This window comes from Malurus melanocephalus, unplaced genomic scaffold, assembly GCF_030028575.1.
Source record: "Malurus melanocephalus ecotype Western Australia unplaced genomic scaffold, MMel_1.1 scaffold_88, whole genome shotgun sequence".
Lineage (NCBI taxonomy): Eukaryota > Metazoa > Chordata > Aves > Passeriformes > Maluridae > Malurus > Malurus melanocephalus.
Genome location: NW_026623320.1, coordinates 1,253,793 through 1,280,239, shown reverse-complemented (window position 1 = coordinate 1,280,239; position 26,447 = coordinate 1,253,793). Strand labels below are relative to the sequence as shown.

The following is a 26,447-nucleotide window of genomic DNA, read 5'->3' as shown; positions in this document are numbered from 1 at the left end:
TTTTTTTTTTTTCCCGGGGAAAAGCGGTTTGTGGCCTGTGGTCAGGCAGCCGGCAGGCGGCAGCCTGTGCCCGCGAATGGCTCGCAGGAGGTTCCACAATGTTATTTGGGGTTTTTTTTTTTGTTTGTTTTGGATGGTTTTCGTTTTTGTTTTCACTTTGTTTTTCGTCTCGTGGACCTGCAAATTGTCTCCCCTCGTAAGCTGTTTGAATCGTGTCTGTGCAATAAGCCCCTGAACCCCCTCCATGCACTCTCAAAGGCTTCACCTTCCCTCAGCACCCCACTGGTGCAGACCTCCCTCTTACTCTGACCCCCATCCCAATTCGCACATTCTCTTCCCCGCTCAGGGCTTTTTATGGCAGTGAGGGACCTCCATCCTGCCGGGCCTCCACTGCCATGTCTCCCTGAATTCTGTGGCAGTGGAAGGAATGCCAGTCCCCAGGAGGCGAGGCCGCGTCTCCCGGCTCAGCAGCGGCCGGATTAGAGCAGCATCAGCTGAGTGCAGAGCACACCGGGCACTTCACCCTTTGCAGAGGCCAGGCTGGGCTCTGAGCACAGAAAGACTTCTCCTGTGTCCCGTTCCACCCAAAGACTTGAGGTGAAGCTGTGGTGCTGGATCCCTGTCAGCCCTGGGAGCCRCCAGGCACTAACGAAGCCAGGGTGCACCAGGGGCTGCTGCCCGAACACAGCAATAAGGTTTGAGCAGCAGCAGGRTCAGTCAATAAGGTGTGCTCCTGCTCAGCTGGAAGTCCCTCAGAGCCTTGTTTCAGCACTGGCTGCTTCCCAGCTGCAGGGAGTGCAGCAAAAACCATATTGCCCTGAGATCTAGGGTCTTCTGCTGAAGTCCTCAAGGTGCTGCAGCTGGGTCCCTTTTTCACTTTCMTGTGATGCCTTATCAATCAGGCTGATCTGAAAGAGAGGCCAGACAAACTTAAGAGAATGAGAATACACAACTTTAATACAGGCCTAACAGGCCTACTGGTACATTAGGGCAGACAAAGCCTCCTCCTGAGGCTACACCCAAAATGGACACTGGGTCACGAGATCTTCACCTTTTATAAGTTCTGCCTTATTAACATATGGGGTCTTAATTCTCCAATGATCTTTACAGGTTATGATGTCAACCACCCCAAACTTGCTCCCCCTCAACTCACTGTTGTTTACATATTTTGGGGCYCTCGGGCAGTRAGGTGTACTTGGATTCAGGCTCAGAGAGGGATTGTTTKGTCTCAAGATGAAAGAACAGTAGTTTTAGTGTTGTATTAGAGAAGTACAAGAATACAGATGCATGAAAATAGAGAAACTAAAAATCCTAAGGCATCACCTGGAGACAGGAATGTCTATCCCAGAACAACATGGGGTTGATCCTCACAGAGTATGAGGTCCCAGTGAATGGCTCCATGCTGCCCCACATCCAGTAGGTCTCACCATGTAGTACATGGATTAGAAAAACAAACCACTCTCAGGAAAACACCCTCCATTTGAGTAAGGAAATGCAGCAACTTGCAGGAAGCTGTTAAATTCTGTCAGTTGGTAATTGTGGTGTTTGAAACACTTAAAACCCTGATGAGAGAAAGAAAATAAGCAGTCTAGTCTTTAATTGTTTGGTGTGCCTGGGAACCACCCCCTGGGAGCCACCACCTTGCTCTCTTGGGGGCAATTCAAAGTAATTTCTTCTTGGGCAGACCAATGGAGACCAAGCTTCTTATAGCCCATCACCCTTCTTCCACCGACTGAATCGCCTTCCCTGCACCCTGGGCCAGGAATTCATGGGGAACAAAAGTGGAGAGTATTAAATCATCTTAGACAGGAGCTCCATGGAGTGTTATTTTTATGTTTGGTGCATGAGGAGAAAGGTTTACCCCCATTGTTCCTCTTGCCACTGGTGGATGCCAAGAAAAGACAACCCCAAAAACATGGAAGGGACAGTAGTGACAATCTGCTGTGGGCTGTCCTGCAGCCCCACTCTGTACACCATCTCTGTCATCTTCCCAGTCGTGCAAGAGGTCTGCTCTGCAGAGCATTATTCTGTGCAATCCCTAGCATCATTCTATGAGATAATGGAGATCCTATATATAGGATAGGGAGGATTTTGTGGAAAAGAGCAGTACTGGAATATCCTGTGGAGCCTTGGATGACAGAGGGATTTCTTATGCTCTGTATGTCCAAACCAGCCTTGCTGCCTTCCTACAGCTAGAAACAGCTTCCAATTTATAAGAGAAAACATACCAATTAGATACCAAGAGTTCTTGTTTGCACATGACAAATTAGATATTGCAGTAACTTCACTTTACTCAAAAGAAATAAACACAAATAAATATGTTTCAGTAATTGTATTGTGAGACCGTGTGTGTGTGTATATAAGGTTTTACAATGAAACCCTAGGAATAGGTTTTCAGTGAGTTTTCATCTGGGATGGCMGGGCCAGGGATATGTGTGTCAATGGCCATGCGGGGACAGGTCTGTGATGGGGGGATTTCTGAGTTGCAGTAATGAAAACCTTGCTCTGTTTCTCTGGGCCTCAGGCTAAGAACAACTCTCCTCTGTGCTGCTGTAACCACTTGGCAGGTGTCTTTGCCATGGGAGGGACATCATCAGCTGTGTGACTTGTGGGGAAGCTGTTAGGAGATGCATGCCTGGAGGGATATGTATATAGAGAATGTATGTGTCTCTCCTCAGCTAGTAATTTTTCAAAATTTGAGTTTCTGCCTAATAGTGAGAAGGTGACTTAGTGCAGACAAAATGATTTTTCTTCAGTCTTGGTGAAAAAGGGCTTTGATAAATTATAAGAGGGATAAGTCAGGAAGTGTTATTTCTGGGCATTACTTGATGCAGATGTGATATTTCATATCCTCATGGACCCTAAGATTAAATTCTTAATTTTCAAATGCAAAAATGCTATGTTGTGCTTATTGATAACCAAGAAAAGAATGTTTTAAATTATGAGTRTATTACAAGATACATAATTTGCTTGCAGCTTGTTGTTTTGCAACCAAAAAGCAAGCTACAAATAAATGAATAGCATAATTGTTGATCTTAGTCGCACCTAAAATTTGAAGAAAAWGTTATTTCTTCATTAGTAGTTTTAAAGTGGGTGTTCAGTTGCTTGGGCTGGGATGAAAGGGATGAAAAGGGATGACAAACATGGCTTAAATACCATGGCTTAATACCATATTAGTTCTTTYATTTATTTAATTTATTTGCTAGCACTGTATTACCTCAACACAAGATGAGGTGGTTGCTGGACCAATATCTAGTTATGGATGAAAAACTTGCTGGTGCACAGCTCCAGAATGTTCCCAAATTAGACTTTTTTGGCTAAAATCTCTCATTACCCTCACATGATAGCATCTCACCTGTGTCTCACTACTGTTGGAGGCATTGGAAGGTAAGAGAAAAGAGGAAGAAATAAAAGTTCTGTAGAAATGAAGTTCTGTAACTACAGAGAAATGTGATTATTGGAGAGTTTCTGGAATGCACTGGTGTCTTAGAAGCTTAGATACCATGGAGATAGTTGCCTTAGCAATGTTTTAGTACATAGACATTCACAATCAAACCTGCCTTTCCTCTTGTGGCAACATGATGCTGTATTTTTTTTTTACTTGTTTGCAAAGCTTTTGTGAATCTGTAATAAAGCAGTTTATGGCTTTTTAACTTGAAATCAGATTTTCTCTCAAGCTTCTAGTCCTTGACATTCTTTCATTTTTTCATAGGTGTTAATTCTGAAAAAAAAGTCTTTCATGCTAAGGCTTTGTACATATGAAAGCCTSTCTGATTTAGTCCCTGTTCACCTCAAGATAAAAAAATCCCATTTATGGGTGAGAAAGGATCAATTTCAGAGGTTATGTTCAGGTTTTTGTCTTTKTAAAACTAGTACAACTGAGTTGCTGTAGGTTTAACATTTCCACAGCATGACATAATTTCAAAATCTGTGTATTTTCACAGCAGGCACTTAGACAAACCAAATGTTATGAAAAATGGTATAAGTGGGCAGATATCTCTGTTATGATTTCCAGAGTGTCTTAATAAAACCAGTATGTAAATACATAAAGTGAGTGASATTGAAGACAAAAGTAATTATCTCTTCTAGTTGATGTTGGAAGTATTTGCATTTCAAGGTTATTTATTAGGAAGGAAGACAGTTTGGATTTCTAGAACAGGCTTAACTGCTGCCTGGTAGGGTGACAATGGAGTGTTGGTGGGACAGTAGTAGCTTCTGTGTGGTGTYTGTCTGCCCTCCCAACACCTCCATCTTTAAATTCCCCCGTGCAGTAGTGGCAAACCTGGCTTTCCAGGACTTTCACTGGGGGTTTTCTCTTTGATCACACAACCTTTGTGATTTACAGGCTATGGAGAAGCCCTGGACCAGCTCAATGACAGTTTGTTTGGTTTTACTTCATCCATGCTTGTGCTCCTTATACCAGGCGTTCCCTTTATGGAAATATCTAAAAGAGAGGTATTTTGCATTGAAAATTGACATGTCTTTAGTGTTTCTTGGTGTATGCTGGCCATGTCTAAACATGGGAGCCTGTGAAGACAATAGCTGCTACCTTCTTTCTTTCACTTACTCATCACATTCTCCCTACCTTCCCTTCCATTTTTCTCCCWTCTGAGAACACAAATAAAGCACAATTAAGAAAAGGCTTATTTATGTTGAACTTTTCCAGGCTCTTAATCATAGACTCATAGAGCAACTCAGRTTGGAAGGGACCTTGAAAGACCATGTGGTCCAAGCTTTTGTGGGAGCCTCAGTGAGATCATCTAGCTTGTTTAGTTGAGTTTTCAAAAGCTCCAGTGATGAGCTCTACCCTGGAGATGTTGCTCTTATTCTTATTGCAAAAAATTTCTTTCCTGTATTGAGATGAAACTTATCCTCATGCAACTCATACCCATTGCCTCTTTTCTTCTTCATGTGGCTCCTTGTGAAGAGAGAGCCTGTCCTCTTTGTAGTCATCTTTTAACTACTGAAATACTACAGTGAGGTCCCTCTYGAGCCTTCACTTCCCAAGGAGAAAATACTTAAATCCTGTAGTCTTTTCTCACAGGGTGGACTCTCCAGCTMTTTCGTTATCTTTGTGGCCCTGCTTTGGACTCCTCCAATCTCTGCATCATTTTTGAAKAGTGGGTACCAGGACTGGACACAGTATTCCAGCCGCTGTGCAGGATGGCAACAGTCGAGTTTGTCAATCTACTTGTAAGGACAGATGAAAAATATTAGGAGTTGAGAGCTAAGGGCATTGAGAATAGAAAGAAATAGAAATGCAGGACGGGGGGGAGGGTATGCCAGCTGGGGTACTTCTGATTTACTTTTGGCTAGCAAGCCTGCCTTTACTTAGAGTCAAGACCCATGTTTGTGGTGGCTTCTATGTGTAGCCTTTTTTTCTCAGCAACCTTCATTCCTTTCCAACCTGTAAGGCACAATCTGCCCAAAATCATAATTAGCTTTTTGTCATTTCTGTTTCAAGTGATTTCTCTGACTGGGACTGAAGCAGAGCCTATTATTGTGCAATTTTTCCCCACAGCCCTGCAGGAAAACCTAAGTGTCCTGTGCTGAGATCTCAGCAGGGAGGAGCAGGTATGTGCTCTGACAAGGCTGTGCTCCCCCACCGGAAGGATGCTGGAGGCTGACAGACCTGTTTCCCAAGCTCTTGCTATCCTCTGCAGTGGCTTTGGCACTTTATGCTGAAATATTCCCATGATTAACTCCACAGCATGTGTTTAAGGCAGGCTGATCTTTAATTCAGTCGTCATGTCTGAATTGTGCACTTTATGGGATTCTGAAGTGGTTTTTATAACTTTTCATGCTGAATTTTAATGATGAGAACATAAAAGCTTTTTGACTGTTATGCACTATTTTTTTTGTTATAATCACCATTAATRATCGTATCATAAAACCTAATTTTCATCAAGGTTTGATTTACATTTCATAAATGCCTCTGTCAGCTGCTGGAATGGCACACTATCTTCATGATATTCGAGTACCTGCTTTGCCTAATGAGGATCCATCATCCACAGCAGATCTGCAGCAGGACAGGGCTTTCTGAGGGAGCGCAAGAACTGGAGGATAGTGGTGGCTTCCATGAGGCTGCTGCCACCACAGCTGCTGGAGAAAAACTATGGTGGTGCTGAAGCAAGGCTCTTGTGAGCTGGGAAGATGTTCACCAGCAGCYACTATTGTGCCACTGATGCAGACATGATTTTGTCTTATTTTATGGGATAAGTCAGTGCAAATCGCTGGGAAATTTGTGGGAGGAAATCATGGTAGACATGGAAAAAGTAGAAGACCCATTTATTTAGCTATTTAAATGCTTAYAGTGGCTGATTTTGAAGTCACAAAWATGTTTAAGATATTGTARTTGTTCCTGGTGTAAATAAATGAACAAAATACACTGAAAAAATCTGATTGGCATTTTTAAYGTTTGTATTGAAGTAAACCTTGAGACAGTGCAATTTAATCCTAATATAGTTGTTTTCACTTTCTTTAGGAGAACGACCCCCAGGGACAGATGTACTTGGATAACAAAGATTGCAGTACTGTTTCTAGACAACAAGAGATGGAGCTGAATCAGACATCTTCAGATCAAAACAGTTTATCTGCAAAGGTGGCAGCCAAGCCACTTACCAGAAGTTGCAATGAGYTGCGGTTATTGAAAGAGTATCATGGCATGGTAGCAAGCCTTGGAGAGCCACAGACCTTGTATGAAAACTCAGCAATAGGGGAAGATGGCTGCATTGCTCTGGGGAAGGACTTCACTCCTGTGTCCATGCAGGGAAGGTGAGAATAAGGACAAATAGAATATTTTTTCTCCAAATGCAAATTATTATTTCCTTGCAGGACGGATAAGTATGTTCATTAAGTGAATATTTCTCCCACCCACACAGAGGAACAAAACCTTAATGGGACATCAGAGCAGTTGTAATTGCCAAGGAGGGGTTATGGATCATTGGATTTGTAAACTAATCTCAGTGTTATTAGCAGCCATGGGCCAATTGTGCTTTGTTCTCAAGATGCGACAACTGGCTTTTCTTCCCTACTTGGYGTCAGAAAACACACAGAGATAAAGCTGTTTTCACATCCCACCCCATACTTTTTTCAGAAAAATGCGTCATAAAGATGTAAAGAGAATCACTACAGCTAAGGCTGCAAACACTAAAATGGCACWATATAGCACAACTCTGACAGCTGACACACCAGACATCAAATGGACAAGGAGTGTGTGCTCCTCATGCATCCTCTCCCACATCAGGAAAGGTGCAGGTTGCTGAGCAGGGGTGCTTATCCTTCCTGTTGTGACAGATACAACATCARCAATTCTATTTGTAAGTATTTAGAAATATTATATAAACCCCAAAATATTTCAGGTGGATTTTTAAGGCCTTGAACCAGCAGCTACCATAGTGAGTAGGAGGCATCCAGGGTGGACTGTCAACTTTTGTGAGTAGTTTTGAGAATCTTTGGARGTGGCTTGACAGAACTTTAAGTGAGAGAGAAGTGCTGTACCTAATCCAAACTCCTGCAGAGCATGGGCCTTGAAGCACTGCACTGAGCAAGGCTCACACTGCAGTTGTTSAGTGCCAGCATAATATCCAGAACCCAGTGCTGGAGACCTTTGTTGCACACCTACAAATCAGGAAAACCATGTGAGGTGTGAGGTGCAGTCCTGGGGGCTCCCCACAGTTCTGGGCATGCTGATGACAGCTCTGCTTTGGTGAGCAGGCCTGAGATCTGTCCCCTGCCTCTGCATCTCAGTTAGAAGCAAGTGTGCTTATCCTGAGAAGAAAGGAAGTTCGGGGCATTTTGGTAAGTTCCCTGACCTGGCAAATGTGAGCCAGGCTCAGCAGCTGGATGACTTTTGCTGTGCCTCTGACTTACACACTATGTAAATATGCCATAGAAATCTACAGCAAACCCAGTCAAGGTTTAATGTGCGTCTGAGTGTTTCTGTCTGAGTGAGGATTGGAAATCATTATAGCTTTGCTTTCCAAATATTAAAAAAGTAATGAAATTATCAGCTTGGCCAAAAAATCCTTATAAATCCTTTAGAATTTTTTTTTTTAGTATTTGAGGATTTTTTGTGTTGACTAATAATTCTACTGACAGAATCAAATCTTGTAAAAGTTCCTCAGTTTAGTATGTGAAAGGATGAGCTAATGTCTTGTTCTGAAAGAGCATGTTAAGTAGAATATATGTGTGAAGATGGGGGGAAGGCAAGGGAAGAGAAGGGAAGGGAAGCACTGAGTGCATCTGAACACAAGGTTTTCCTTTTGTGAATTCACATCTGTGTTTTGCTACACCTGTGTTTGCCAGTGCTATTTACTCTCCTGTTTATTATCCTGGCAAGGGAACAAAATCCAGAACTGTATTGTTATAGACCAGCTTTCACCCTTCTGGCTAAGCTTCTTCCTGTTATTTTTCAGTGAGTGATAGGAATTTGTGTACCGGTGATACACAACCTCTGTGAACTCTGAACCAGTCTGGCAGTCACGGTCACAGGTGCCAGAGACGAAAAATACTTGATCATAGGGGAGCCCACCTTCCTGCAAGCACAGGGAGTAACTCCAAGTCTTTTTCTAACCAGTGTTAGTGTTGAGTAAACTCTATTCACTCTGTGTAGTTTAGGAATAGATGTACAATTAAATAGCCCTACCCATGTTCCCATTCAGAAAAATGTATATCTAATYTTCTATAGCAATATACCAGGGTTCAGGAAAGGATCTCTCAAAATTTCTTTTTGTTGATATTTACTTCTTGGTCTTCCAATGCTGACTTTTTTTTTTTGGCATGGAGATTAGATTTAGCTGTCTCTTCTTAGCTTATATTTTAATCCATGTACATCAGATGCAGTTAAAATACTGATGTGACCTGTATGACCACTCTACATGAGCAATTGCCCCTAAATCGTTGGGACTACCCAACAGAATGCAGATAAAAGCATGGATAAACCTTTGCAGAMTAACAAGTTGTTAGATTAGTTTCATTAGAATGAGAATTAACTTTTAATGTAAATTGTTCTTTTGCTTGCAAAGAAAACTACTAATGATTAAAAAAAGAGGAGAACAAATCTTTTTTTTCTTTCCATGAAGTAGTTCACTAAATTGGTGCATCTGTATGGTTTGTTTTAATGTATCTACTTAACTTAAATTGCTAAATTATCTTTCAGAATAAGATTCCCAMGTTCTTTAAATTTTTCAAATGTACACTGAGACAAGACTTTCCAATTGAAACAGGGGATTAATCGCCATCTCTAAAATTACCCTTAGAAAGTGTTCTTGAGTTAAGCAGGGCTGTTTACCCTGGAACAGAGATGTCCACCCCATTCTGGACTGAGCATTTCCTTTTGATTGCAGCACAGTCCTGCAGGTATTTTGTGGTCAGTGTGCATATTGGGCTGCCTGCCTGTCAGAATGCCTTTTCATTTACTTCTCATGTTGAAGAGCGGTACCTTCTGACTCCAGGTTTTACTGCACTGCCTAAAACTCCCTTGGCTCTGTGTGAGGAGGTCTGGACCATCCACCATGGTCATTCCAATGATCCTGTGTTTCTACAGGACCCTTCCCCCAGAAATAAGCCTGTCTGCCTTCTTGTGAGCAGCATACATCCTTCAGTTCTGCTGGCTGTGGACAATGTAGCATGCCTCTCTGAAGCATGAATGAGCTCCAGTGACATCCTCTTCAACTGGAATGTACCCAGCCTAGGTGTATGTCTACACTGACATGTCTACACTTTCTACACAATATTTTGGACTATCAGAAATGCAGCTTTGACAGTGCTAAAAATGACAATGAAATCTGCATTTTTTTTTTCCATTTCTCTCAAATTTTTCAGCCCTTAAACAATGGCTTGACCGGGGTCCTTTTCATTGCAATTACATGGAAATGACTTTTACAGTAAATGGACCTTGGTCCAAGCCACCTTCATGAGCTCCTTACCTTGCAGGAAGATTCCACATCCCTTTGTGGCAGCATGGCCAGCACTCTTCAGGTCAGTGCTAACATCTCCAAAGACATAGGCTATTTCCTTCCATCATATCTCTCTACGTAAGGGATGTGGCCCCTCAAAAGACCTTTTGATCTCATCATTATCAATGCTTTTTGCATGGGAAAAACTTAGCAGCATGGTTTCATACTAATCAAATCTGAAACACTCCTTTGTGATCCACAAGAAGAGGGTGAATCAGCTATTTTTGGCTTAGGAGTTTGTGAGCATCAAAGGTTATCTATARAAATGAGAACAATAGTAATTCTTGATTCTGTGTAAGTAATTACTTTGCATTACTCCTCTGCAGTTATATTTGGATGAATTTGGCCCTGGAATTTTATGCTCATTTAATATGGTAGTCCTTGGAAGATTTTTTTCTTCRTTCTTTTTGCGTCATTAAGAAAATCCATCTATAGGATAACAAAAAAAAAATGTTTTTTTCAGTCTGCTTGAAGATGTATTTCATCAGGCAATATAATTTATTTACGCATTTCTCCTGTCCCTCAGTTTCACTTATGTGATAAAAGTAAAGCAAATCAACCAAATCCAGCTCTTCCTTTGTCCTGAATTTCTGGTCCCAGGATCAGTAGGGAGATTGGTTTGCAATAGGAAGGCCAGTGAGTTAAAAGTGTCTATTGAATCCTCAGTTTGTAGCAAAACAATGGAAAGATTGCRATTGTATTTCCTGTTAGCTGGAGAAACTGGCAGAAGAGAAGRTATTGTATAGTGAAAAGTCAATATAATAGTGAAGTTATGTCTTTAGCCATGAGGGATCATAAATCTCAATTTTGATTTTTAATTATGTTGATGTATTGCTACTTTTAAAAGTCATTTATGAGATTTAGAATTAGATGTCAAGAAGACAGGGTTGCTGTCTAAATAAGTAAAATTTATGTGACAATTTAAAAGCTTCTTTAGACAGGGGAAAAGACTAAGGGGAAAAGAAAAAGCCCTCAAAAACAATAAAACCACAGGTTTTTGGTGCATCTTAAGGCTAATTTTGATCTTTGACTATTTGAGCAAAATGGGATCATCTTCGCTTTAAGAGTCAAACAGAGAAAGTGTAATTTTCACACCATAATTGCATGTTTGTGTAGGAACYATTCTGATTTTTCATGTCAATCACACAAACATTAGAGAAGAGTCCAGGACAGATAGATGACTTCACAGCAAACTGCCACCTTCATCATTCTCAAGCGACTCCTGGTGATCTTGCTTGCTGCTTGAATGATGCCACTTTTGGCTTTCTTCCCATTTCTTATCCATAGTGAATGTTTCTGCTTTGGTTCCCCAAAGGACCTTTAAATGCTATGACACTGCAGTGAATAAGTAATATTAAGAAAGTTATAAAGTCCGACTTTGCTAATTGATTTTGTTTAATTTCTTTTGTTAAATAGATCCTCTCAAACATTTATTGCTTACATGGAGGCATGTGGCTGCAACACAGCTTATCATGAGCAAAGTGTGTAGGGGCATGGGATTGCTGAGACTCTCTTAGCTTKGATTAAAGATCCCTGCTCTTGCCTCTATTATAGAATAAAATACCATTCAAAGCCTGAAAAGTTTAAAAGAGGCAATAAGCAGCTCTAACAAAAACTTAGGTTGAATGGTAGGAAGTATAACAGTAAGACCATATCATGCACAATAGGCAAATAAGTTATTGCAGGGTTCTTCTGCCCCATTCTAATTTGCTGTTYTGCTTTTCCTGGGAAGAAGGTATCTTGCTGTAGTAACAGAAGGAAGACTGAAGCATAGTTGTGTGATGTAATTTAAGGAAGCTGATTGACTACATTTGAGTAGTGATATGTTCAGCAAAAGACTGATTTTTACATAGTTTCTGCTGTTTATGAAACACGCAGAAAGAGGCCCAACTCATTATAACTTTCCCTGTCTTTAGAGTTGTTGAATTTCTTTGTTTCTGTGTGTTATTCATCATCTCAGTGCTAATTTCTTATAATTATTCACAGTATCTCAGATGGGTCATATACTACAATTTCTGTTCTGCCATTGACAGACCAAAATAACAGCATTCCCATGTAGCCACTCAAACACTTTTTTCTCTGACAGAACATTTTGTAAACAAGAACCCACCATTATTAATTTTTGTTTCTGAGTGCTCTGTTGAAAGAATTAGRGGGTACTAATTAACTGCTTCACATTTTTCCAACTATAAAGCTAAAATCTGAACTTAGCACTCAATGAAAAGTTTGCAGTGTACTAACCTCCAAAACCCAAATGTTTTGTTTGAGTGGCTGTGACATTCCACAAAGCTGTTGAATTTTGCAAACGGCTGCTCTTTTCCTAATCATTATAATATGGTAATATGGGGTTTGTCTTTTGAGACCTCTTAGGCCAGTTGTGGGAAAATGCCAGTAATGTGCAAAATGGGACTGGACAGCACTTTCCTCATGCAAACCTCTGTTTAAACTAGGAAAGGCTTTTAAATGTCAGCAATGATTTTTTTTTGTTTTTTTTTTTTTTTTTTTTTTTTTTACATTGTAGGTTAGATTGGTTAAGCCAAGCAGTCAGAATTTGAAGTATCTTGCACAGGACCAATCACAGCTGAGCAGGAAGGCATGCCTGGGGCTTAAATTGCTGACATGAGGAGTAGTTGGCCARCTATGATGAAGCAAATAATTCACTCAATCTCTCAGTGAAGCTTTTTCACTGRAAAATTGGTCTGTGTCCTTTGCTCCTGGCTGATGTGCAAGTGTGCAGGTGGCATCTCTGACATACTAAACGAATTTCAGAAATCATGACTTTTCATCAGCAGGTGGTCAAGTTATGCTAATTAATAAGATTTCAGTTTTGTCCCAATGTTTTTTGCTATGCAGATGTGCACGATTTTTATGTGAGGAAGAACAATRGAGTTTTTGTGGACAGTGACTAGGAAGAGGGAAAAGAAAGCATTGGAAATCCATGTTCCTTACATATATTACTGCATCAGGAGCACATGCATATAGGCAGCCACTGCAGCACCATTTTTGGGTGATAAATGTTCTGCATGATAACATGGCAACTTTTCYGTAGGCCCAGGCTCTGTAGTTAAAGGACAGAACAAGAGACCTGAAAGTGAAGCCAAAATAGTTGAGAAGGAATGGTGGARAGAAATCTAATGTTTGACAGTAAGTTTGGGCCATTGAAATTTAAGGTRCGTACTTCAGTGAGCCTGAGGTAGGGCAGGAGCCTATGAATTTTGCAGATCATAGAGGGAAGGGACAAAAGCATCTTGATTTCATGATCCAAATCAAAAAAGAAATAATACTAGTGGGGGTCACTTAATGTTAATGTTTGGATCCAAATCAAAAAAGAAATAATACTAGTGGGGGTCACTTAATGTTAATGTTTGGTAGGAAGTGAGTATACAATCTCTGCTCTGCTCTGAGGGGTATTAAACACATATCTTCCAAATCTTGGTAAGTCACCTGTATGAGTCACCAGACTCCCAAGACAATCTAATTTTTTAATGGAATTTTATATACATATACAATGAAACATCAAATAAAACAGCAACTATAACTCAGGCATTCTATTTTATAAGACTTTTTTTATAATCAGCATTGTTTTGTTTATGTACTCTTGCTTCTTTCAATTACTATTATTTTGTTGAASATATAAGGGTCTGAAGGAAAAGGAGAGGAAGGGTTTGTAGTCTTTAGTCTAATAGTCAGAATGCTGAGGTGGGAGCTTGGTTAGTTTAGCTCAAACTGAGAATTTGATCCAAAAATTGCCTCATCCTCTGCTCAGACTGCTGGGGAGCTGCTGCCAAAGGAAGAGAGAGGACTTTGAGGCACAGGTGTAAAGAGAAGCATTTATACAGAGAGATATCAATGAAATGCAGAGGAATTTTGAGTAGTGGGAAAGATAAATAGGAACTCTTCCATGCAGCTACAAGGGGACAGTGGATGAAGGTGAAATACAGTGTGAAATGCAGGGTGAGAGCAGGGTGCAGTGAACTACAGATTGAATTAAAAACAAGTTAATGCTGTGGTTGTAAGCMAGACTCTGATTCAATCAGTTGCCAGGTATGAAAAAAAAAACAAACCAAACCAAAAAACTCCACCCAAAGTAGCAGTTAACAAAAATATGAACTTGTCAGTCCCAAACCTTGAAGCCAGACAGCCAAGATAGCAGCATTCCTTGCATATCCTGAATATCTTGTACTGGTAAGTATTTATAAACAAAAGCAAGATATGTTGAGAACATAAAGACATGGAAGGCTATGGTTCCTCACAAAATAAAACAAACCCACCCTACAAGGGTCAGGGAAAGAAATCCTTCTTTCCTTTTTTATCCTTTCATAGCTTGCTGTTAGGAGCAGATGTTTTAAAACATAGTTTTGCTGGTTTGAGGGATCTTTCAGTCTGCCCCAAACTTTAAAGATCTCTCTCATTAGAATGAATTAGCATCAGAGTGGTTTTTTCCTCTTGTGTTAAAAGCACTGGAAATCATTCCTGAGCTCCAGCAAAAATTTCCCAGATAGGGATGATCACACAGTAAAAAACTGAAGTTCATGTTAAATTGAATGTAGTTGATGGAAAAATAGATTCATGTAGATGGAAGAAATTAGCCAGTGAAGTAGGAAAAAAAAAAAAAAAGGTCAAAGTTGGTAGTCTGAAAAATCATATGGCTTTTTTTAAAACCTGCTATACATAAGGAGCTCAAGTGATTTACTCTCTGAAATACAGTAAAAACTGATAAATGAGTCACCAAAACGCTTACAGGCAGTGAAAAAGCAAGCAATTCTCTGCTTGATAGGGGCTAATGGGGCTGCAGGGGCAAACTGCAATAATTGTGCTAATGGACCAGCAGCAGAGACCACTTAGAGCTCTGCCCACAGCAGGTCAGAGCTACATCAAGGACAGCACCATGAGCTGGAGCCAGGGCTGTCAAAATTGGGTAGGTTTAGAAGTAATGCACTTGTATTTGTTTTTTTTTATTTTTAGTTTTTTTTTTCTTTGCATATTTTTATATGATTTCTTATGGATAGGATGCAATATAACACAGATTGGCAGTTACAGCCACTCATTTTTAAAAAGTGGAGCAGCAGCTACTGAGTCAGTACTGTCTGTGAATTAGCATGATTCAGAAGCAGCTGTGAAAGGCTGAAGGYTTCACTCACACTTTCAGAGCTACTGTCTTTTCTGTGCTAGTCAGTAAGGACAGTAAACACAATCCATCTGCCATTCGCTGCCTGGAATCTTCGGGCAGAGTTTCTGTAAGGACTCCCTTGCCTGAAGTGGAGCTCTGGCAGTGGAGTATGAAAGCAAGCCTCTCAGATGGCCACACTGGCAGTTACATTGAACTAAGGTGTCTGGCAGGACTTTTCACTTGATATTTGAGGAACAGGCACTATGCTTTTGAGGAATTTACTGTAAGAAGTCTAATCCTGAGTAGGCTAAGTAAATATTTTGGAGTGACTCTTCCTCCTACTCTTGTGSTCTTATGCAATTTATTTTCTCTGCTTCCAAGAAAATAAAAAAGTAAAAGCAGTTTCAAATATTCTTTTGTTTCTAATCTTCCTAGAAGTGATAGGAGCAACTCTACCTCCTCAGGCATGCCAAWGACATGTGACCTGAAATCCTCTTTAGAAGTCTGTTGACAGCTGGTTCRGCATGTAAACCTCTTACACTGAAAAGGATGAACCTGAATTTAGTGAATCTGTCTGCTAAAAGGAAGAATAAACCCAAAATGAGGGTAACAAGGAATACCCTTCTGTTTTCTCTGATGKTTCTTTAGCCGTATAAGCTAAAAGAGAAGGGCTGTGCTTAATATTATATAAATATGTGTTTTTCTGTTGCATTCATTGGCAGCGTATGTCTTCTTTGCCAAGCTACTCTGTGTGCTGTACATTGCACCTCCCAGTGCTTTCCAGTGCAGACCAATGAAAAAAAATGATCCTTTAAGTGGTGCAATGGAATTCATGCATTTTAGACACTATCTTTTGGGTCACATCTACTTAGCATATTGTAGTATGTGCCCAAAAATAAGTTAAATCAGATTTGTAAGTAGTGATGTTTCAAAGTAAAAATTTTGAACATCAGTATTTGGAAAACTATTGTTTTTAACTGTAACTAAAATGTCAACAAGCACTCCTTACAAACCTGTTCATAGTTTTATGGCAGTATTGAAGAGGGTTACATAGCTGGGAATATTCCAGCTTGCYTATTTTGACAGACTGTTGGCAGAAGAGAATGATAGATTGCCATAAGGATTTGTATGTATGGGTGTTGTACAAATAACGGTTTTGAACCTATTGTTCTGTCAACAAAAGTTGATAGAGTTACACTGATGCTGTTAGACCTGTCATGCTTTCCTTCAGATGGAAATCTGATGTTTGTGAGGCAGAACACACAAGAATTATGCATCAAAAGCAGTTAATAAATGTAATTTKGAGTAGGAATGATAATTTAATTTTCTTGATAAGCTAATCCAAAAATATTTTAGGCTYGAGCAGATAGGATGGAGAACAAAAGAATTCTGGCTCTTCATACTTCCTAAACTCAGAGTGAACCTGACAAGATTTAGTCATATGTATAATACGTTGAGATCATCTAGATTAAGTATTGATGCTGGCTTCCTTATATGCAATGGAATTTATTTCCTTTCATGCATACAAGATTAACTGTCTGGATTGTACCTGTGCTGCATATGTATCTCTCCACGAATGAAGTCTTCAGGGTGTCATAGTCTGTATCACATTCAGCCTTCATTAACAATAAATTGCAAGTATGAGAATACTTTTGTCCTATTGTGATTACAGCAATTGGTTATTGACCAAAATAAATTAATATATAAACTGGAATAACACTTCAGAGCTGAGACTATAGCCATACTTCTTGTGATGAATAAAAGTGTTGATAGAGTCCATCCTTTGCAATCAATGCCCTTTAAAAATTTATCTACATGCTTTTGTCTTCAGTTAAAAGTTGTTCTTTAAGCTCTGCCATGTGTCATGTTATTTTTTCTCTTCAGCCCACGCTTTTTCCTAATGCTACTGGAGCAAATAATTCCTGTAGCTTCAGTTCCTTCACTATTCTAATTAACTTTCATATTCCATAACCTTAAAATAGTACAAAATGATTTTTTTTTCTCTGTGGCAATTGGCTGTGGACTTCTACTTCTCATAAACATTTTTTGTTTGTTTGTTTTTAAAGYATTTATTTTCAATTGTAACCTACTTCTAAATGACATGACTCAAATGAGATTACATTATTTGCACTCTAAACTGATATTTTTGTGTAGAGGAACMACCATTTTCTGTGTTGTTTCTTGAGGTGCAGAAGGGCTACTCTCACATTAACTTTTAATAACAATGTCTGATTATGGGCACTTTAGTATCTCTTTGTTTGTTTGTTTGTTGTTGGGTTGGTTTGGTTTGTTACTTTGTTTATTCCCCTGCTGCCAAGAGTATCCACTTACTTGGCTTCTTTGCATTTCCATTTTGTCAGAATATCCTTCAGTTTACCTGCTATATCACAGTCGGTGGATAATTTCTTTTTGCATAGTACTTGTTCTGATGTTATTAAAAGAAGAATTGTTGATGCAGTGACTGTTGACAAGAATTTTTGGAGTTGTTTCACCAAAAAAATATAGGCAAGAACTATGTTTCTTAAAATTTTTTTTTTTAATGTTTTAAGCTTTTCTTATTTGGAGGCGCTGTTGGCTCAAGAGCACTAAACCTGTTCGATCCATTTGAGTTGATAATCGAATAGCTGTGTAACTGTCTGGATCAACACATGGCAAATGACAAGAACTGCCTTTTTGACATTTAGATAGTGGTTTTAGTTCATCCTTTTAGGAACGCTAACAAGTGTTTTTGATTGAAAAATTAATAAGTTATTCAGGCACTGTCTCTGCTCAAGTAATCAAAACACTTGTAAAATTTCTTCTGTCTTTAACTGCCTGTATTAGCTGAGCTCCACTGCATCTCTGCTGGTACCCAAGTTGTTAACATAGGGCAGCCTTGTCAGCATGGGCTTTCCCCTTTTCTGCAGATAATCCCTTGATGAAAAGTTTTCTTAAGTCAGGGACACTGGCACTTTCCCTTTTCTATTTTCTGTTTCTTTGGGAGCACAGAGTGAAGTTTTATTTATGTAAAAAAATGGCGGGAAATTTTCATGTGAAGAATTATTTTCCTATCTATTTTTTTTAATAATCAGGGTCCAGGATTTATTTAGCTTTGGGATGGTACTATTTTTTAAAACATATAGAACAAATATTATGTGTTTAGAATATATTGAAGAATAGGCTATTTTGGGAAAAACATGGAAGGAAGCCACCTCTGTCAGACTACTGAGCTACCAAAGTTACTCCTTTCTGTGTAGTGTYGAAGGGAATGCAGTGTCTGAGAGGAAAGAGCTGGCATCTGTGTAACAGGGAGGGAAGAAGTGTATTAAGAAATATGATGTACAGTTAAGCTATGTTGCTAGAGAAAAACCATCTGCCATGCAGGAAGAGGAATTTCCTTCTGAATCTGAGAGGCATGATTTTGGATTTTGGCTTTTCAGCGCACAGCAGCACATTCTTACCTGCAGAAGGWTTAGAGTTTAAATTACAAGGAAGGGGAGCTGAAATGTCATTAATATTCTTTGTATTTGTGGTCAGTTTCCCCACTTTAGGGGGGATTTGCTGAATATAATTTGCATGCTACCCTGAATGAGACAATCAAATTCTCAGAGTTTCTTTGTAATTTGTTGTTTAAAATCCTTGGGTTTGGGTTGGTCTGTTTGGTGGTTGTTTTTTTTTYCCCCACATTCTTTTTACTTTGAGAATTTCAATTACATCTCTTCATGGACTCTGATCTTGTGTTTTAAATTGGTCTCCCCTTCGTTGACAACGAATCAAAAATCTATATTTTGAAGCTGCTTGTTAGTACTGATTAGAAGCTCCTTCTCTGGCATTGTAGCCTTGAAGGTCTAGATATCTAAGGCCTCTTCAGGCAGAAAAAGATGTTTAGTAGCAAACCAGAACYCAAGGCTGTGGAATGAATTCCTTGAGGTTTGTAAACTGCGCATGTTAATATGCAACAGTGATCTTCGTTAAGGGCTATTGCAAGGAAGAGCACCATCTCCATGAGATAAAACTACTCTTGAATGATTTCACTGAATATGATCCAAATATAAGAGAAAATATTTTACTGCTACGAGATGCCTTTTTATCCTGTTTGKTTTCTTTAATTTGTTCCTCTGGGATTTTCAATGCTTTAAATTTTTTTTGTCTCTGATATAACTCAAGGTAGAATGCAAATGACCAGTTATGTGGAATTACTCTGTTTTGGAAGCTACTTATTAGGAAGTTATAAGGAAGTCATGTTTGGAAAGAACTTGATAGATTTTCTGGTATACTTAATCAACACTGAATAACTTTTTTTGATGAAATTTTTTTCTGTATGAAAAAGAGATTTGATCTAAGTGCAAATAAAATGTACATGAAAAAAGTACTTTTTACTACACTTACATAGACATTTGTGTGCGGATTATATATTATTTACTGAAAAAGTCTTTCTGTTACCTCAGAATTAATTCCCTAGGTTCCTTGTATAGTCAACATGGATGATGTGAAGGATGAAAACTACTTGAAGAGATCTCTCTCTTGCCAATGACTGTAACTATCCTAAACCAGACTTTTAGGTGGCAAAGCTTATATGAATAACTTTAATGTCTTATGCTCAACCAAAACCTGAAAAGAAATTCTTAGTACCTCCATTGTAATTAAAACAATTTTAAAAAAAATATAATTGGAGGGCTTCCAAAATAGTGTAGAAATACCTATTATTTCATCAATTTAATAGTGTTACTTCAAAAAATGACAACTATTTCTCCCACTAGAAAGTATTTATCTGCAAATTTTACTGCTTGCTCTTTGTCTACTTGGTCTCATGCCCGAGCTTTGAGGCAAATTTTAGCATTTTTGCTGGGTCCAGTCCACAAAGATCAGGATCTACATAAAGGCTACGTAAGTTGTCCATGTTATATTGTAACACCTGACTATTTAACATATATGAGCCTTGTTTCATTTTATTGTGACCCAAGGACAAAATACTAGTCCTAGTGAGCCTACAATAGTTTGGGTCCATCATGTGGGGTTTTTAAAASCAAAGCTTAATTCAATGACAACTGGATTATTTTAAGACGTGYGGTGGCCTGCCTCTGTAACACCTCTCCAGGCACAGCAATCAGACACATCTTCTTATGTTGTTAATGAGCTTTTTTTTGGTAGATGTCTGGCTTTTTCTTTCTTTTTATTTTTTTTTTCTTTTTTTTCTAACTCTAAGCAATGGAGACACTTTTTTTAGTGACAAAGTCTTTTTTTATCTAAAAGTTACATTTATGAATAATGTAACATCCAAATTCTTGGAATGAAACATTTGGAGCGACAATTTTCAAAGAAATGCTTAAAAAAAAATAAAGAAATAGATTCTTCATTACTTGATCTCTAAGTATAGCTGTCTAATTACTCTYTTCAATCTCCAAAACTGGGATGAGTGGCATAAGAATATATTGTAAGACTGTACAAGACCAAAAATACATACATGTCACAACTTGTCAGTACATTGATCAAAAAATCCTGTCTCATTCATCTGTTTCTTCATCTGGGAAGTGGCCAGTGATCTTGTTTCAATAGTCATTAGTTTTCTTGTATATTACTTGAATTCAGCTGATCTCTAAGTAAAGCTTCATATCCAACTTATGTTCCCCCAAACCTGTGAGACTACAACATTCTATCACTTCAACTCTTGATGAATCTGCTTGATGAAACCTCTGGAGGTGATTACATCATATAGTTTTATCTCAGACCTATTCTTCCATTCATATTTCCATTGTACCAAGTGCCCCATATTGCATCTTAAAGAGGGTCTGGTCAGGTATAAAGTTAAAACATTAAGTTGTGACCACTTTCTCAGTGTTTGAGATTTTTCAGTTACCTCACGTACTAGAAAAAAGGTCTGAGCCCCCTTTATTTGTCATAAGTTCAGTTAGCAGCAGAGCTGGTTAAGATAAAAACCCATCGTGAATGCTAAGGAATAATGCTGGCATTTAAAAGCCAAGCCTGCAGAATATCCTAAAGTGTCACAAGTGCAGTCATGCTTTAAGTGTTCCTGATAAATTGCTTCMCTCTTGCAGTCTCATTTTTCAGTAYACCCTGCAGMATTTGCAGATAATACCTCTTAACAGGTTATCAGTGTAATCCATAGAGAAATCGAGGTTTTGGTATTTGGACCACTACCCATACTGGGTCCTGATGCCTTTTTCAAATTTGCAGCTTGCTGGCAGTCACTAACAACTAAACTCTTTTGGCAACATTTGCTTCTGAAATGTATTTTCTCTTCAGACTGTCTCCAGTTTTCCATGTGKTCTCCTGTAGCTTTCCAATTTTCTATGCTGAAGCAGAAAATGCAGAGGAGGAAACAGCAGATATGCTTTACAGTGCAACTTCTCATTCCTTCAAGTGGTAGGTATTTTGGACCTGCTGTATCACTGTGGTCCTGCTAGATAGTCATGAAATCAGGTTGGTCTGTGTCCCCCATCCTCATCCCATCCCTTCTTCTCCCTCAGTGGGTGCTGTGGGACAGGCCCTGCCAGAYACACAGCCACTCCCTGCTCCTGACACCCTCCCACAGGGAGGATGCCCTGACATGGGAGCAGAAAATGTGAGGAGAACAGCTTAGTCCTCTGAGGTAGAGTCAGAAATGCTTCATGGCAGCTTAAGGTTTAAGTACTTTTTTCTTCATCCACTACAGTGAGGTCCCCCCACCCCCCGCCGAAGTCTTCTTGATGGGGACCTTCCTGACAGAGACAGGCAAAGACTTTTGAAGTAAATGAGTTACCAACACACAATAAACAATGAAACAATAATCCTACAAAACCTGATTTTGATTTTAGAACCATGGGAAGCACTCTATTTATCAGGTTAATTTTGAACTTAAAGTTGCCCTTGCAGAACATATTCACTTTCCAAATCCAGCAGAAATGAATGAAGCAAGCACAATGTGTGTGCCCTGTGTAGAGAACCATTTCCATCTAGGATGAGCTCAGCACACATTTCTTAAGCATGTTCTYTAGTTGCCTGGGGTCTTGGCATGGCATATGTTTCTCAGTTTGGAATAATACAGTCATTTACGGTAGAAAGGACCTTTAAAGTTATCAAGTCCAACAGTTTTGCCAGCACTGTCAAGTCCACCACTAAACCCTGGCTGCAAGTGCCACATCTACATGTGTTTTAAATAGCCAAGTTACCTGGTAGTAACTCAAGACTTCCCTAGCAGCYTGTTGCAATGCTTGACAACCTGTTCTGTGAAAAAAATATTTCCAAACATCCAGTCTGAACTGTCCCCAAAACAACTTGAGGCCATTTCCTCATGTTCTATCATCTGTTTCCCAGAAGAAGAGACCAATTCACTACAACCTCCTTTTAGGTAGAAGGTGATAAAGTCTTCCCTGAGCCTCCTTTTCTCCAGTCTAAACAACTCCAGTTCCCTCAGCTGCTCTTCATACAGTTTGTGCTCCAGACCCTTCACCACCTTATTTGCTCTCTGGACATGCTCCAACACCTCAATATCATTCAACATGAGACCTGCCAGTTGGCTGTACCTCTCACAGTGTCATGCTAGCAGGTAGCCAGCCCTTCAGGATCCCTCTCTAAGTATCCCTCTGCAGGACCTTGTACAGTCCTGTATAATAGAAAATTAGGAAACTCAARTAGAAAATGAGTCTGTATTAAGTAATGCTTTCATTGCTAATTTTTTTCTGACATCTTAATGGTGCATGGCTTTAAAAGGTCTGGAGGTTATTTGATGATTTGGTGAAGCTACGTAAAGCAGTCATCAGGAAACGGTCTGGAATCTGTTTAGAGATGTGAGCTCTGGAGTCTTTGATCCTTTCCTTGACTCTGAGTGCATCAGCTGACCATACTTCATTTGTGATGCGCAGTCATAACAATTTCCCCATGATGTAGGTCTGCTGAGAAGAATGCATCATGGAGGGTTGTGTCTCTGTGTGGGCATGGTAAAGGTAAAGGTTTCACAGCTGAATGCTATGATGTTGGTCAGCACCGTTTGTACCATGTAACTTTTCCCCAAAAAGTGGGCTTTATCAGAAACTGACAAATACCAAGTCTGGTAGAAGAATGTTTTTAAGTGCAGTCGAAATCTAGTCTGNTTTTTTTTTTTTTTTTTTTTTTTTTTTTTTTTAATCTCTGTTTTTCAATTTATTTCTACATTATGCTTGTTTACAGTTATGATAAGAGTAATTAGTTCGGTACATATGATTCATATAAATGTTTTCTATTCAGGGCAGATGAAGCTTCTGAAATTAGACTTTAGCCTAAAAGAATGCAGAAATGATAAATTAAATTCATGTTGTTGTAAATAGTCTCCTGCATGATTAATCATCTCTCATATTTTTACTCTGGATTTCTTCTCATCTAGGAAACTTTGCCAAAGTTGTTGCATTTGTTTTAAACTCTTGACTTGGTAGTATTCCTGAGCTTTTGTTTAAGAATTAACCTCACACATAWAATGGTTTTAGTCACTAGTTTAGAATAGATTACTAATTCAGGGAAGTATAACTCTTTTTTTTTTCCCTGAAGAGATTCTGGTTTTAATTTTTTATATAGTGAAAATTTTAATAATTTATGCTCAAGACTGTTGATGTTCTTGTGTAATATATATGCTTTGATATTCACCTCTTCCTCAATTCTGACCAGATCTTTCCCATGGAAGTGGAAATTATTGCTTTCTGTTTTCATAGAAATAGCTCTCTTGCTAATAGTTGTGTGYATGACATAACATATGGGAGATGAAGCATTATATTAGCTGATATTTATAATGTATCCTTTTTATTATAAGRAATGAAAGCAATACTTTGTGTACATTGTGTAGCATGATTAATCTTTTCAATACAAGGCTAAATAATAGGTTCCAGTTAGACCTAGTGATTATTTTAAGTGTTTGCAGCCTAACTAGGATGAGTATGGTCTTTTGTTTTCCCAGGCTCCTGTAGGATATTTATTTCTTTTGATGTTCTTCGCTGCAGTGCATTTGGGATTGAAAAGTTGCTTATGGCTGAATATYGGTGCAAAGTCCACAAAGACCACAAAGCCTTCTTCCTTTTGTTTAAAATGTGTAAACACATTAGGAAATGCCTGCAAATGTGGTCAGAGTGCAGGTCTGGTGCTTGATCATCTACAGGTGAGAAGGAAGGTATCAACTGCAGGTATTGGGAAGTAGGGTGTGCTCTAGGTGAAACCTGCAAGCCTCTTCAGCCACCAACTCTGACTGATGTCTGAGAAATCATCAGTCCATCAGTGGTTTAATCTCCTGCTCTTGCTGTACCACTCCACAGGGCCAGTTTGACCAACTCAAACTAGTCTACAATTCTCATGTTTGATGTAGAAAATGTTAATGAATTTTAAGTCTGAACCATGAGAGGAGAACAGTGAACAMACATAGTGTCGAGCTTACCAGCTCCTTACCTGCACGTAGTATAAATCCAAGAGTGGTCTTCTCATCCCATGAACAGGCCTACCCACAATGGGTTAATGAGCTGATCTGTCATTAGCCTCTTGGTAATGTTGCTGAATTGCTCAGAAGAGGTGGATTGCACTCCCTTCTAGCATGTGGGTATAACTGAAATTTCTAGCTATTTGATCAGGAAGAAACATTTAAGGTGTGAGCTCACTGCAGGTTTTGAAATGATTTACACTGATTTCTTTCCTGTTTACACAGTGTCATAATTACCAGCTACTTGCAGGGTTGAGGAGCAAAAAGAATGATGCCAAGATGGTTTTTAAGCTCTGCAGACTTATTCCTTTATCAGCAGGGTTTTTTTGAGGCTTCCCAGGTTTTGGTTGCATATGATCTGTTATATTTGAATGAAGTGGATAATCAAATTGCCCCTCTTCTCTGCRGAAGTATGAGGGGCACAGAGGGACTTGCACTAGGCTCTCCATTCAAGGATGACTTTAATTTTCATGACCTATGCTATTTTTTAATGATGTTTTTACAACTTTTCTTTCTAGAGCTTTCAGCCTTCAAGATTCCTTTATGCCCTAATTAGCTTTATTGTTTATATTACTCTCATTCTCTAATTAGAGTAATCACATCATGGAGGAGTTGAGGCTCTTCTGCTTTTTCTCTAATTATTTTTGTTTTGTCAAGCCTGGCTGTTTCCTGCTGCTTATTCTTGTCCATGTGTTTTTATTCTCTGCAAATTGATGTTGTCATGTACTAATTGTTTTCACTTTATCTGAAGACCTTTTCCATTTTTACTGTCTTCGTCATTCTTGGCCATCTGTTCAGCTCCACAATTCCATTTAAAAGTGACAGTACCTTATCAACAGGAGCATATCAGCAATGCTTGGTGGGCACAAGTGGGGATAACAAAGTGTAAGGAGAAAGTGAAGGTGGCATCTTTAACTAACCAGGATTCTTCACCTCAAGTTCTGCCACTTAAACCACCTTCCACCTAACCTTTATCCTCTCTTTCATGTTGCCATTCCTGTGGTTGCTTCACCCTTCAGTGCTTTGTGCTAACTGGTTATTCAYCGTAGGGGTGAAGAGCTGCTGAGGTGGGAATTGTCAGAGGATATACAAAYGCCATTTAAAGTCCTGATAGTGTTCTTGTTCTCCCTACAGCTTCCATTTTGTAAAAGCTCTAATTTATCCTTTTACATTGAAGGCCATGACAAGGTTAGAATAGCACTTGCTTTAAAATACCAATATATTGACTTAGACTTTTTGTGTGTGTGAATGATATTCTCCTGCTTAAAAAAGGAAGTTCTTTGATAGTTCCAGAGTATGCAATAATCTCTTCACGGATGAAGTGTCAATGCAATGTAGCACCTGAGTTGTAATTTGCCCAACAGTTGACCTGAGGTACTGGGTAATTCAATCTCTCTAACACGTTCACTCTCCTCTGTTTGAGAATGAAAATGTGTGGTTTACAGCAKAACTTGAATGAGCATTGTGACCACTTGTCTTGGGTTGATTTTATGATAAAATTGTATTCCTGTATTTCTTCTGCTTTTATGCTCAAAATGTGCCTGTGCCTTTACGGCAGACCCAGAAGGAGGCGCAGGAGCTGCTGGGAAGGCAGCACRGGCAGTTAAAAGCTGGGCTGCCGCACCTGGCAGGAGCTTAAGCTGGGCATGGCCCAGGGGACGTRAGTTGTTGCYGCTTAGCTAGCTCGGGGTTTGTTGTTAGCTTGGGCAAGCAGCTTTCYCTGGACTGCAGTGGCCATCCTTCAGCAGCTTCTGCCATTTTCTTCTGCGGGGCTTTGGTCTGACAACTAAAAGGCAGGCGTCAATCAGCCAGGGGCCAGTGGGAAGAAACGCGGGGCCTCTCTGTCTTGGCCCTGGACTCACCGAAGCAGCGAGAAAAAGCTCACCGAGCTCCCTGCTTCATCTACAGTGAGGAGGGGACTACCACCACAGGTTCTACCAGGTTCCCACTGTTTGCCCAAGTGACC

General features: G+C 39.4%; 1 protein-coding gene across 2 annotated transcripts in view; it reads left to right on the top strand.

Moving 5' to 3' along the window:
* OCA2 (OCA2 melanosomal transmembrane protein) overlaps positions 1 to 26,447 on the top strand; it is a 181,446-nt gene that overhangs the window by 20,200 nt on the left and 134,799 nt on the right. The window contains exons 2-3 of one of the 2 annotated variants that reach the window (XM_057368092.1): positions 5,522 to 5,574; positions 6,485 to 6,774. In XM_057368092.1, coding sequence (XP_057224075.1) covers positions 6,506 to 6,774 — 269 coding nt within the window. In that variant the 5' untranslated portion in view covers positions 5,522 to 5,574; positions 6,485 to 6,505. The remainder of the gene's footprint in view (positions 1 to 5,521; positions 5,575 to 6,484; positions 6,775 to 26,447) is intronic. The other variant, XM_057368091.1, reaches the window with a different exon arrangement.